This window comes from Montipora capricornis, chromosome 5 (assembly GCF_036669925.1).
Source record: "Montipora capricornis isolate CH-2021 chromosome 5, ASM3666992v2, whole genome shotgun sequence".
Lineage (NCBI taxonomy): Eukaryota > Metazoa > Cnidaria > Anthozoa > Scleractinia > Acroporidae > Montipora > Montipora capricornis.
This window is the reverse complement of record NC_090887.1, coordinates 4319894-4334893: the sequence shown is the minus strand read 5'-3', so window position 1 is coordinate 4334893 and position 15000 is coordinate 4319894. Positions and strand designations below refer to the sequence as shown.

Here is a 15000-nt window from a genome sequence, read left to right as displayed (position 1 = left end):
AAATTGGCTGGTAGCTCAGTCAAACTATAACTCCAGTTGCCGTGAATAACTTAACGGATGTGAAAGAAAATCTCAAACTTAACTTCATGGCACCAAAAAGTACATGCACGTGTAGCATAAGGCATCATCTGTCCTCCAATTGGGTGGTTTATACACCCATTGCTTTGAATGTTGCATTAACTAAATGCACTTAATGTCGAGATGTAATAAGTTTTCATATAGCAATGTGCAGCCTCCGAGAGCCATTACAAAATATGTTCCTCACCAATTAAGGTATTAATAATAAATTATGTATTAAAAAATTGTTTTCTCAAATCACACAGAGAAAAAGCCAATTTAGCTGTGACATTGGTTAATGCCAGTAATGATGTGATGGGACATGCAGCCTTCTTTGATTATCCCAATCTGTCAACTGTGCATCAAAGCAAGTGGGAAGACTGGCTTCACTCAAAATATGACTGTGACAAATGCAATGTATGTATTGAAATTTGATATCAAGGGTTTAATGAAAGACGTTTTTGCACTGATGCACATGAACTTCGGTATTAATTTTTCCCTTATCGGTCGAAAAGACACTACTTTTACAATGAAAGGAACTTTGACCCTTTATACAATCTTTTTTACTATAATTACAAGTATCCTTTGTTCCTTTTTACTTCCAGCCCCTAAACACCCTTTTCATGAACTACTTTGTATGCAAATCTGATTTTGCGTATGGCTGTGCCACAGAAATCATCAGGTGGGTGTTGACTTTCATCCTAGTTACATCAATCTTTATTCCTTCGGAAATATATAATAAATTATTACACGACTAACTAATGTATTATTGTGTTTTACATGTATGTCTTATCTGGGGTGTTACTAAACACAGGAATGGAATGGAACGGAACAGAACATACCGGAATAAACTGGAATATGCCGCAACAAGGCAGAATAACACCGGAATGAAATGAGCAAGAATGGTACCGGAATATACCGGAACAAGCTGGAATGACACTGGAATGAGGCGGAATGACACCCAAATAAAGTGGAATATAGCGGCATGAACCTGAAAATGCCAAAATTTGTTGTTTTAGTTAGCGCCAACCGATTTTCGGTTGTTTCTGTCAGCTTTTGTTGTGTCACGTGATTCCCTAAGGCATGCGTTTTTGCCTTTTGCAACATTTGGAGCTCTTCGGTCATGAGAAGAAATCGACAGGTATATCCGTCGCTAATGAATTAATTGATATTGTTTTGGAAGTAATATGTTTTTTCGTGAACAAAGACAGTAGCAAGAGAAACAGAATGTTCTGAGTCTCTATTCTGCATACTCATTCATTCACAGTCTAGAATGATGAAAAGTTATGTTTTGTTCCCTTGTCATTCCAGTCCATACTAATCAGCTTTATTTTGGTGTTCTTCTGGTTTATTCTTCCCTATTCTGGTGTCATTCTGCCTTGTTCCAGTATATTCTGGTACCATTCTTGTTCATTCCGTCTCATTCTGGGCGCAGAGTCAGGACGCCTTGTTCTGGCATATTCCGGTTTATTCCAGTGTATTCTGTTCTGTTCCATTCTGTTTCTGTGTTTAGTAATGCCCATCTTGTCCGCCCTAAAATTCAATAGTCTAAGAGTTTATGTCTTACTGTATGGCTGAAAGATTACTGTACACCTGGGACCACTTGCTGTTCAAATTGGCTTCATGACTTTGCTGGCTATTCATTAAGGCAGTAAAAACTGCTTTAACTTGTGCCACAATAATGTTATTCAATTGGATTAAGATCTGGAGACTTCAGGGGTGTTTCCCATCAATATTGAATTTTTCATTTGCATCATAAAGCTTCAGGTAAGACAACTTGTGTGCTTGAGGTTATTGTCTTGTTGGAGGTGTTGACCATCAAGAAAGTGGACTCATTGATGAAAGAAAGTGCTCCCTTAGAGTACTTTTCTTGTATATATTCATTGCCGTGACATTGACATCTTAACTTCCCACGACCTATTCCCGTCTGACCTAGCTTGTAGCTCAGGTGGTAGAGCAGCGGTGATCTAACCTGAGCTGATCCTACCTATGCCTGGGTAGAAAATAGCACTTTATATTACCGGGTGACCGGAAAATACTGACCCCCGGTCCATGGACTACCCAAACGGACTACACCCAAAATACTATTTTAAGTGAGTACTATTGGTCGTAAGCAGCGTCACAATTAGTGCTAAACCTAAAACATCCATTTTAAACAGCGTTGGTCCACAAATTAGTACTGTCTTGAAATATATATAAGTATTTTTGGGGTAGTCCGTAAGGGTAGTCCATGGACCGGGGTCAGTGTTTTCGGGTCACCCTCAAATTGCCCTCTAATAGTTAAGTCTAGTTTTCACAAACCCTTGTTTGAACAATTTTTGACTTTTTAATCTAGACTTCTGTCTCAGTGTATGAAAATGCATGCAAACTGAAGCATTTGAATGATAAACAATATCATAATAATTATTATAAAAAAACATAATTATTATGTTTTTGGCCAGTGTTACACTGTAATAATTATGATATATCAAGAGAACTGACACTTAATGATTATGATAATTATTAAATAAATATATTTATTGTATCTGAGTGAAATGAGGTCCCATGTTTTGTGAGTCAATAAATCAGTGAGGCAATGAGTCATGAGTCATGAGTCAATGAGACTCACTTTCAATATATCAATAATTTATTGATTAAGCCTAAGCCCTCGTTTCAGTGATTAGGCCAAAGCACTCACTGAAATTTTAGCTTTCATTTTATGGTTTGGTTAACTGCACTAACTCATTGACTCATTGACTCATTCACTCATAAATAGTGTACACGCGAGTGAAATAAGGGTATAGGTAAAAAACACAGGTCTCAAGTCACAGGTGTGGTCCACATGTCTCTGTTTTACCAGTACAGAAACAAACCTATAAACTTGTATGAAAGCTAACCTTAGGCCCAAAAACTCTTGTTTAGGTCTAATTAAGTTTAAGGTTAGCTTTAATGAATGTTAAGGTTTGTTTCTGTATTGCTAAAACAGAGACCTGTATGTTTTGCACTTGTCGGTGAAATAATGAAGTCACTGGACGTTTTGTCTTATGTTTAATGGAAAGAAAGCCCCATGTAAAATATTTTCATAGGTAAACTGTGTGGATTTTGTAAATAATGGTAATTTCTTGTTGAATGCCCTGCTTCTTCTCCTTGTACTGTTCATGTGCATGTACATGTAATCAAGCTCCTACAACAAAAAAAAAACTTCATGAGTCTTGTAACTTGGAATAATATGTTCTCAGTTAACAAAACTGGAAACTCGAGCATCAAAATGGAACCCTTGGATCTTGAAATTGTTGTGGATCAAATTAGGATCGGATCAAGGACCAAGTTTCACGTCGAGATTGTTGCCTTTCATTTGACCAGTTACATGTATGGTAACTGTGGCTTTATTTACCTTTAACATTTTTTCTGTGATGTTTTTTTCAGAACTGTTTTTAATGCTGTTCCTTTTCTTCACTACATCTTTCTTGTTGTACCCAAAGGAGTTGAAACAGGTAGATCATGAGAAGTTCTTCCTTCTTTGATTTCCTAACCCACTGACCTCAGGTGCCTTAGGACCCCCACAGTTGACGAGTAAAATCGTCAGTTGTTAGACAGGGTAAAATCTATTTAAAGTCTCACTCCCCAGAGTCAATGGTTTAATGGAGGGACTTTTCTTACCGATTAACCCATTGACTCCTGGGGGTTAACCCCCACTCCCCAGTTGGCGAGTAAAACCGTCTGTCATAAGACAGAGTAAATTCTTTTTAAAGTCTCACTCCTCGGAGTCAATGGGGTAATAATTAGCCTCAAAAGTTAATAATCCCCTGTCTCGATCTTAAGAGTGATGCCTGTACATTTCACTCTGTCTACCTCCAGACAAAGGAACGTCTACATCCAGTAAAAAAAAAAAAAAAACATTCAATATCACTGACTGACACTTAAAGATTTTACTCTTCGAGTAACTCCAGGCCTTAGTGTTCAAAAGGTGAATAACCCTATCCACTAGATAAATCACTATCCATTGAATAGCACAATATTATTGGTTTCTCTGTGACTTATCCACTGGATAGTGATTTACATGTATCTGGCGGCTAGCGCTATCCATCGTTTGAACAACTGGGCCAGATGATTTTATGGGTTGAAAGAAGGGTCCCCAATAGGGTTTTCGGGATCCGGGATTTGGCCCTTTTGGAGCTCGGGAAAGAAATATGTGAGCGGGATTCGGGATTGCAGTTATGGACAGGACTCTGGATTTAGCGTTATTTCGAAGCGGGACCCGAGAATTCGTCACTTTGAAGCCCCGGGATCCGGGATTTCTGTAGGCTCGATTTCCAGCCGTTTTGTGAGTGCGGTTGTCCTCCTCCCAACTGTGTGGGGCGAGGAAGACGGAAACGGCTCACAAAACGGCTGGAATTCGAGCCTACAGAAATCCCGGATCTCGGGGCTTCAAAGTGACGGCAAAAAATTTAAAATAAACTCAACTTTCGCCATCAGCAACGACGGTAAAAACCGGAAATTTCCACCACGCTGACACGTGCCTTTTGTAACCCCTATGCAGTGATCTTTGTTGTGAACGTTGACCGTAATAAGATCCACAAACTTTGGAAATGCAGCCAAAGTGGGTGGCCATTGGGCAGCGTACTCTTTGACAAATATTCTGTAACCGAACGCGCCATGTTTCTTGCGTCAATGCCTACTATGCAACCTTTGCCACCTGTAAAGATGACGCCACAATTTATACGGAGCATGAGGGATTGGGCGTAGACGTTTGGCGCAGCAATCCGTCAGCGCTGTCACACAACAAACGACGATGGCAACAGCTCGAAGGCTGCCTTCATATCTCTACCACAGAGAAGTGCAACCAGGGGATTCGGTCTCCCTTGAGCCAGCTGAACCCTCCGCAAGGCAAATGAGAGGGACGAAGTGGAAGATGAAGACGACGAAGAAGGCGTTCTTAAGTACGATTCGTCTAGCAGTGTTGAAGATTCAGAAGAACAGTCACTTGGTAATTAACGAAAATGAGGAAGCTGACAATGATGTTGGTGCGAGGACAACTTCTCGGAACGGTTTCCCGGTTCGGAAGAACTCTTCGCTTCAATAAGAGAATTGTATCCAAAGCCATTGCTATGATTTACTGAAAAGTCTGAAAACACTCCTTGATGGATGCTACTGAAAATACTTTAAAGTTATTATTTTAATGACTAGAGAGTTAAGGCTTCACTTATACGACAAACGTGAAACGGCAGTGATGACCATGTGACCATTTTCCTCTCTTTCGAAACGCCTGCTTTTCGCAGATTGCTATTTTCAGCTTGACGGACATTGTTTAAATCATGCTAATCAGGAATGTTAGGAAGAAAAGTATTCTTGTAGGTGATTGTATACATTAGCACTCATATCACGGGCCATTATCGCCGTTTTTTGGAACACTGTTGCTTAACCTCTGTACTGATTCATTAAATCTAAACTTACAACCGAGTTTAACAAAGTGGAACATGTGAACAGATCCAATTACCACTGATAATGGACAATCACGCATCATGTCGGTTTCAAAACTGTTATTATTGCGAATTGCTATTATGACGGTCAATTGGATCATAAAGGTTGCTGGAAAAGACTAACAAGGCGTATTCTAAATCAACTGTAGCTGTAATAGACGAGCAGGATTGGACATTATGTTGTGACGTCATGACCGGGATCGGGATTGGCCGATAAAAACGTCCAGGATTTCTGGATGAAGCAAAAAGTTTGGAAGGGATGGCGGGAATTGAAGAACCCTATTGGGGACCCTCTGAAAGGGTTAACCCATTGAATCCTCCATCCCCCATTGATGAGTTTCAAATTTTATGGCATTACACAGAATAAATATAAATGGAGGATATTACATGGCCGCGCGGAGATATGAAATTTCTCTTCGAGTGTTGAAGAATAGGGCTTTTCCAACTCGAGTCTCACTCCCAGGAGGGGTCATTGGGGTAAAGGGGACATTGGGTGGAGATGGAGGTTGTTATGGCCTATTGACTTCTGAACCGCCACCCATTGACGAATGAAATCGTGTGGCATTAGAGTCTCACTCACAGGGGCCAATGGATGGGTTTAAAGTTAGGGTTAGGTTTAGGGCTTGGATACAGGTTGTTAACCCATTGACTCCTGAACGCCACCCAATGACAAGTGAAATCGTGTGGCATTAGAGTCTCACACACAGGGGTCAATGGATGGGTTTAGGGTTAGGGTTTGGGTACAGGTTGTTAACCCACTGACTCCTGAACGCCACCCAATGACAAGTGACATCGTGTGGCATTAGACAGAATAAAATCTATTAAGTCCCACTCACAGATCAATGGCTTAAACCATTTTTTAAAATAATTACTACGTAATTCCTTTAAATACAGGATCAACACTGAATGAGTTATTTGAACCAGTGCCATTCAAGGAGAGCTTTACTGGAAAACTGAATGTTGAATTGACAGTTTGTCATCGCCATGATCACTGTGCCAAATTGCATACTAGACCAGCAAGGTTAGTGCAGTTATTTTGTAATACATACAGTATATATTTAGCCAAGCCTAAGAGCGGAGGTCCTCAATTATTAAGTTTGTGTTACAGTCAGTTATATAACCAATGAAAGTGTGAGTGAGGTATTCTCATTTATGTATTAAACAGTCCGGCTTTTGAAAAAGTACATTTGTCAAGTCAAGACTTGTCAAGGAAAACTTGCTCATGTGTAACCGGCTTTATACTCTCGAAGAACGTATCGATCCACAAAAATAAAAACCATACTTCGGGTAAGTTAACTTAATCACGAGAACAAAAACCGTCTTTTAAATTGTCTTTTCCCTCGCGAAATAAATGATATTTCCTGCATGGTAACGAGCGAATTGCATTAATTTTACCTCTGTGAACGGGCAATGCCGAAATCTATTTTTTAAGTGCCAAGTGAGCTTTCACGCGAAAACATGATATCTTCACACGTGAAAAGATCACTGTTGCTGTGGTTACATATGAAAATCGCGCCTTTCGATGCCTTTCGCGAAACGATTTATTATTTCATTGGTGTTTATATAATAAATAGAATATTACATGACCACTTGGAGGTACGAAATTTCACTTCTCGTGTTGAAAAAAAGAGGATATTACGTGGCCGCGCGGAGATACGAAATTTCTCTTCAAGTTATTGTTTTGCTGCCGTTCCCTCCCCTTCTGAAGTTCTCTTTCACGTTATCGTTGCCTGTTTGTTCTAGCCCTCTCTCGTTCCGCTTGGCAACGTTCTTCGCTACAATTTTGCCTCCCGTATTTGTCTCTTTCCTGCTCCGTTTCCCGGCATTCTTCGCTACAATTTTGCCTCTGTTGTCTATCCCTAACTCGCTCCCTTTGGCGATCCTCTTTGGTTGTTCATTCTTGCTCTCTGCCACTCTCTTTCCCTTTGCTCTTCACATAAACCCTGTCTTTTGCCTTTTGCACTTACTCCCTTGTTACCTGTTGGCATGATAGCTATCGTCTTTTGTTTTTCTCAAGATTAAACCTTTAGAACCAACTCAAACCGTTTAGCTATAAAACTGGCAAAATCCCCTTAATTAAAAAACCGACGACGGTCAATATGATTTCTTGCCGGAAAAACGCGGGTTGCCAAATAAAGCGCTGCCACGCGATTTCCCGCCAAGGAAAATCCCCCGAACACTTCTTTCCCCAGAGGCTGTCTTGCCTTTCCACGTCCACCCCGCCAGTCTGTATGGGCGGGCGTACATTGACGTCATAACCAAAATTTCTTCCATTGGTAGATTTCCTAAAAAATCTTACCATGGTACTCCGCTGGTGTGCTTCGCGTCTGAGCTCCGCTACAAAACAGAAATGAATAAAACAACTTGACTGTTAAGGAGAATCCCGATAAAAGGATTAATAAGGTAATTATTTTCTTCTTCTTCTTCTTCTTCTTCTTCTTCTTATTATTATTATTATTATTATTATTATTATTATTATTTTTATTGCGGGTCGCTTCCTTCTTGTGTGGTTCTTTTTCCAACTTTAACACGATTTGAGCTATTTTTTAATTCTTCTGTTACCAACGGTATCATAAAATCCCAAGGCTGCACACATTCCATTCTGGGAAACCCACCAAATTGGGTCAAATATTCCGAGATGAAAAATTAATGTTCCTATGGGTACAATTTAGAATCAACAAATTAAAAAATTAATTGGCAAAATTTGAACTTTCATTTCAACCCACCAACAACGCACTGGCAGCCCTAGGAGTGACCTCAGGCGGTAGTTTGTTCACTCGATTTAAAGGAAAATCCTTCGTAAAGATGCCATTACAAGCCAAGTTGAACACATCGACCTTTGGACTTGGCTTTGTAACCCTTCCTGTTTAACAAACTGAGTCCTACTCGGGAGCCAGACCGTAGTTGACAAACGTTGTCAACAACAATGACAAATATTGACAAACTACAGTCTGGCACATCTTTTCCCTTTAGGGCTCAGTGTGTTAAGCGGGCAGGGTTACAAAGCCGATTCCAAAGGTCGATGTGTTCAACTTGGCTTGTACTGGCATCTCTTTACGTAGGAGTTTTCCTTTAGATCGCGTGAACAAACTACCGCCTGAGGTCACTCGCGGGGCTGCTATTGCGTTGTTGGTGGGTTGCAATGAAATTTCAACCTTATGTCAACTGATTCTGATGTTTTTTCATATAACTATCTTCTTAAGTCTTTTATCGGGATTCCCAATCAAATCCTTATATTTTTGGCTTTCCCTCACACTGAGCTTGGGGCGCCTGTGGTTACGTACAATTGAAGTGCCATTTGCAACTTTAAATTTGGGTATCATTTGTGAAAAATGAAAGTAGGACAATTAAACAACCATTTGTAGTGGTAGCTCACAATATTATAGCATAATATTATGGACCTAACCAAAATGATTTCTTGTAGAGTTAATGCAAACGTAGCTCAGGGTTGTTATTGGTTGTTAACTTTTGCAAACATGTACCTTGTTTTTGTTTCTGCAGGGTTGAAGATCACGATGATCTTGCGCCAATCTTTAATCGGCAGAGTGATGTTCTCACGTCTACGTATGGTATGCGAGTTTGCATTATGTACTATACTGGTGTAAATCAAAGAACTCCATCACTTCACATCACATGTCATCTTTAATCTTTGAATTAATATGGTGGAAAATGATGCATGTACTTTATTTAAACGACCATGAATTTTTGGAATTTTTACCATCAACATTAAAAGTTAGGACCTCTAAATGAGATTATTTTACCAACATTCTCCAGTTGCATTGATCTTATTAAACTTGAATTGCTTGGGGAAGATTCTATCTTCTTATCATTTCTTTCAGGTGACTTCTTCTTGGCAGAACTCATAGAGGCACAGGATGGGACAAATAAATGTGTTGTTGCTGATGTGAGTACGTATAATCATCATCAAAAGCTTTGACCTTCATAAAGGCGTTCCCTATGGAAGCCTTTACCAACAAGATAAAAAAGATGGGTCGAAACGCGCGCTAAGAGTAGGTGATAAGGTATACTAACGTAATTGGAATGTTCAACATTAAAGCGTCTCTATTGCTATATCAGCAGTGTTCATATTCTTTAGTTACTGTTCGCAAACTTTGCCGCAGCTTCTAACAGCACGATCTTGACAACTGGTCACACTAACACGGCGGTGCTTGTTTTCAGCTTGACAGAGCGTACTAGCCCGTCTCTGCCGTTTCTGTAGACTTCCACTGAAAACGCGTCCTAACGGCCAAGAACTGCGCGGTGAGTTCTCGGCGAGAACCAGCTGGTTTCGTTAAATTACTACCAGTGTTCTCGAGGTTCTGCAATTCAGCCGCGAAACACTGCTCTTGAATGCATTTTACGATGGCGATTTCCGCGTCATTTAGCTCGGTTACGCCGATAGGACGATTGGCTTCACTAACCCAGAAGAACCTTCTTTCTCTCCGTCTATTCGCTACTTGTCTCTGTTCCTTTACGAGCCGCAACAGGTTGCCTTTGTAGCGAAGTACCCAAGCTATTGTCTTCCAGTTTAAATTTGCTCCAAGAGGAATGACGTTCGAAACCTGCTGCAGTGGGTTATGTCGTTCTGTGGCTTCGGTTACGCAAATCCTTGACTCAGTCTTAACTTCTGGGTCGTTGTTGGGTATATGGCCCAATGCACTGGGTTGTGATGGCCACGTCTCGGAAGGTTCTCTTAGAAATTTTGGGCCTCGTAGCCAGCGCGAGTCGTTGATTAACATGTCGGCAGTCGCACCTCTCGATGCTTTTATCTGCTGGATTTAACGCTGCGTCGACGTATCGCCACTGATCTTGTGTTTGTTGCAAAATCTTTGCCACTCTTTTGGCCGCGAAAACTTGAAACCTTCTTTCTTTGTGTGTTATATATCGCAAAAGTAATGTCGACCCAAAGGGTTGAACTCTCACTGGGCAGCGTGCATTCTTGGCCCTGTAGCTAACACGGCAGCAGACAACTCCAACCTCGGAATCGTGGTAGTCTTTAGCGGCACCAGTCTCGACTTCCCCATCACCAGGGTACAGTGGCTGTGTTCGTTAAGTAGGCGGATATAGGACACCGCATCGTAACCTGTTTCGGAAGCGACGGAGAAATGGTGAAGCTCGCAAAATTTGACTGTGGAGAACCCTTTGGGTTTGAAAAAGCGCTCTACTTGAAACTGCTCCAGCTTCGGCAAATCTGCCAGCCAGCCAGTCTCTCCAGGTCGGGGATCTGATCATCCCACCTCAAATTCTTTCGTCAAAGTTCATGGAGAATGATCTTTGCTTGAAGGATGTACGGGCTAACGAAGCCAAGGGATTCATAGATAGAGCTTACAATTGAAAGGATGCCTCGCCGTGTGGATAGCTTGACCTTTGTTGTTATGTTAAAGCTGAATGCATCGTAGTTTACGTGTCATTGAATGCCAATTGCTCTCTCCATAATATTGTCGTTGAAGTAAAGGTTCTCGACTGTCGCAGCTCTCTCGCGGATTCTGGAATAGATTGCAGAACTTATTTATCGTTCGAGAGCCGCTTCGTTATTTGAAATCCTCCTCTAACAAGTAGTTTCCGTAGGTCACTTGCTAGTTTTACTGCTTCTTGCTTGGTAGCCACTGACGTTAAACAATCATCGACGTGGAAGTTGTTCAGAACTTTCTCAACAACGATGGAGTCTTATTTCACAGTTTTGTCGTTAGCCATCTTTCTCAACGCGAAGCTCACGCAGCTAAGTTGGGAGGTCGCTCCGAACAGATGTACTGTCATTTGATACTCTTTTGGGCACTTATCGAGATCGCCATCTGACCACCACATCTATCACATCTATCACATTGCACTAATTAGGTCGGTACTGGAGTACTGTTGTCCTGTGTGGTATTCCTCTCTCTCTGTCCAGCTCTCAGAAAGAATCGAGAGAGTGTAAAAAACGTGCGTAACGCATCATTTTTTCCCACTACGAAGACGCTTTGAAGCTGTCCGGCTGCACGACGATATCTCTTGTGTACGAAAACCTTTGAAAAGACCAAGGAGCCCGGGTCACGCCTTCACCATCTTATGCCACCGACTCGAGCGCGTGCGCTCGGTCGCTCCCTACGCTTTAACGATAGGCCATCGCTGAGAAAATGTAAAACAAAGCGCTTTAAGAAAAGTCTCTTCCCCCACATGTGCTTTAAAGCTCATGGTCTCTAGCTGGATATTTTCCAACATTATTAATTATCTGTAGTAATTTTTTTATCATATCGAAACTGTACGCTGTAAATTCGGAATAATTTAAAAAATATAAAAATTGTAAGTTCACGTAATTTTAAAATGTAATGCCCAGTCCCCATCAAGTTGGCAAGTTGTAATTTTACTAGGTTTATTCTTACGTAAATACGCAATTCGCTTCATGCGCGACGTTTTATAATAAAATGCTATTATTATTATTCGTCGGCATTGGGATTGAACTGCGATCCTTTAGAAACAAATTGGACCTGATTAGGGCCTGCTCAAACTTGATTACGTTTAAAGAACGAAAATTTTCGAAATGTGCTTGCTCACAACTGAGAACTCATACTCGTCCTCGTACTCGTCCTCGTACTCCAATCTAAAGGTCGCTATTACCTTGGATTGAGCCAGAAGTACAAACTAGACCAATATTCTTGTAGTGGGATTAATTTTATGTTGTATTTATATTATTCATTATCAGGTCAAAGGCACTGCAGTTGGTTTCATGAGTGTTTGTTCAACTGTTGACATTGACTTGCTAAGCAGATGTTTTGACCTCAGACCTTTCAATGGTCTTCAAAAGTTACAGCTGAAAGCAGCATCAACAGGTAGTCACAATAATTGTATTGATTAACCCATTGACTCCTAAACTGTCCCCCATTGACAAATAAAATCGTTTGGAGTTTAGAGCGAGTTTCAATCGAGTATCGTAAAACCAAAGGCAAAGTAATCACTTTGGCCAATCAAAAAGGACGGAGACAATCCAGTAAACCAATCAAATCTCGAAGTAATTACACGTAGCCGACACAAAGCGCGGGAAAATGTGTACGCGCAAGCCACGATTGGTTTTGGTTTCACTTCTGATTGGTTGAAAAAGTGGCGCGAGAACTTTGAACCAATCACTTAGTGAAGTAATACAAAACCAAAGCAATTCGCTAATTACTTTCGACACTCAATTGAAAACCGCTCTAACACAACTCACTCCGAGGAGTCAATGTGTTAAGGGGAACATAGTTTACGTGCAGAAGTTGTTAATTTTGCAGTAAATTTCTCAAAAGTGGCTCGCACAGTTTTCTGCCCTTTCTGTTTTTTTCTCGCACAAGGCCTTCACTTTACCTTGGATTAGTCTTTTGCTTCTGGGAGACACGAAATTAAAGCAGAGGCCACATACAGCCATGATAGTTTCGTCATAATCAACCAAATGTTATTAAAGTCATTTAAATTGCTGAGGTTCCCTTTAAATTTACAGTGGAAGTAAGTACATGTTCAAGAAAGAAGGGATGGCGTAGTGGTGATAGTCTCTCACCAATGTGGCCCGGGTTTTCGATGCCAGACACGGGGTCATATGTGGGTCCTTTACTCTTCTCCGAGAGCTTTTTTCTCCGGGTTTTCCGGTTTTCCCCACTTCTCAAAAGCCAACATTTCTAAATTCCATTCAATCGGATGAAGGACCTCCCTGAAAACCACTTTCGGGTGAATGGAGCTTCCTGAATAAATATCATTGATTATTTATTTTTATTCTTATTATTGTTATTCTTCTTATTATTCTTATTATTCTTGTTATTCTTCTTCTTCTTCTTCTTCTTATTATTATTATTACTTATTATTGTTATTATTATTGTTATTTAGAAAATACATGCATCAAGAACAGAGTATCGATTCATGATTTTCCTAGACAGACTGCCTCATGCAAAATCTAAGCCACATTTGAGTTACAAGAAGTTGTTACTACTTAATTGATATGCCCTTTTGTCCCAATTTAGGCTTACCAGTGACCGCGGGAATATGATGATATTAATTTCTTTTCCTTCCTGTTATTAAAGAGCAAGATGTCAAAAAACATTTGTTTTCTCGTTAAGTGTAAGGGCACTTTCCATTTGACAGAACTGACCGGTCAGACCTGGCATTTGGAAAGAAACTCTACAACGTCTTCAAATTAACACACTTCGAGGATAACATATACTCCTCCGGAAGAATGCGAGGGATTTTCGTGCAAGTGTTCCTTCAAATTGTTGCATTTTCTTTGCAAACTGACTGGTCTGGCCGGCCAGTTCTGACAAAAGGAAAGCGCCCTAGGATTTTTTTATTGAAGACCTCGAAGCAAGGTCAGGCATCATCTCATTCCCTAATCTTTTCAGAAGCAAGTCGTGACAAACAAGAAAGCACTTCACTATCGGAGGAGAAGAATTCTGCAAGCACACCTACAGATGAGCAGCAGGGAACAACGTAAGCTGTTAAATGTCCGTCGTTGGACGTAGGCCTTCCCCATTGTCCTCCACTGTTCTACGTTTTGCACGAAACGGTGCCAGTATTTTACACAACTATCCAAGTCTTCCCTCCGTCTCGCCCTTGGTCTTCCTCTTTTTTTTGTGTGTGTGTCCCCGGGGGAGGTTGTCCAACGCTTGTCTGTTCTTCTAGCCACAGGCCAATTCCATTTGAGTTTACTTATCGTTTCCATGATATCTGGCACATACTTTGGTTTTTTCTCGGATCCTTTCAGCTGTTTTACGGTCTCGTCACGTGATGTTTATCATGATTCTCTCGTGGGCTCTCTGCATAGTTCTGAGTTTCAAGGTTTGTTGTTTCCTAGTATTCCAGGTTTCTGATTCATAGGTAACTGTTAGTATGGATCAGAAACCTGGAATCTTACGAATCAACAAACCTTGAAACTCAGAACTATGCATGCAAAGAGCTCATGAAAGAATTAGGATAAACATAGCATAAAAATGGATAAAATCATGATAAAACATAGCAAAAAAAAAAAGTGTTTAAATTGTTTTTCTCTAAAAAGTCATATGGTTGAGGTCAAACGTCAGACCGGATGGACTCAACTATATCTATCCCTCAACTAGGATCAATATAACTATGCACGTTTGTGTTGCAAACCTGAAATTTTCTCTGATCCTATGGTCAATTCAGTGATTCAAATTGATCTGGTCCGACTTTTGTACAGTGTACTTTAATTTTGAAAACTGCTAATTAGGTCTGGTGACTAAAAAATTTATCTGTATAGGGCAGAAATTTACACTTTGCACGCAGATCTTGATAAGCATCATGAAGTGACCTGTTAAGTCTAAGCGTCAACTATAATATTTATATATTTACAAAACCAGTCCTTGAATGTTGAGACTCCACTCCACTACTCTTTCGAGTGACGCCAACCCTAAGCTCACTGCAAATTCTGGCCCCAGTAGTTCAAAGGGTTGATTATAAGCGTTATCCACTGGATAAATAACTATCCACTGGATAACTAAATTGGTTTTATTCCTGTTTATCCGCTGGATAG

The 15000-nt window shown here is 40.5% G+C and overlaps 1 protein-coding gene across 2 annotated transcripts in view; it reads left to right on the top strand.

The window, feature by feature from the left end:
• Positions 1–15000, top strand: part of LOC138049178 (cilia- and flagella-associated protein 61-like) — a 54374-nt gene that overhangs the window by 1911 nt on the left and 37463 nt on the right. The window contains exons 3-10 of one of the 2 annotated variants that reach the window (XM_068895352.1): positions 324–474; positions 663–739; positions 3463–3530; positions 6411–6537; positions 9018–9085; positions 9356–9420; positions 12196–12322; positions 13856–13940. In XM_068895352.1, the coding sequence (XP_068751453.1) occupies positions 324–474; positions 663–739; positions 3463–3530; positions 6411–6537; positions 9018–9085; positions 9356–9420; positions 12196–12322; positions 13856–13940 (768 nt within the window). Of the gene's footprint in view, positions 1–323; positions 475–662; positions 740–3462; positions 3531–6410; positions 6538–9017; positions 9086–9355; positions 9421–12195; positions 12323–13852; positions 13941–15000 lie in introns of both variants that reach the window. The other variant, XM_068895351.1, reaches the window with a different exon arrangement.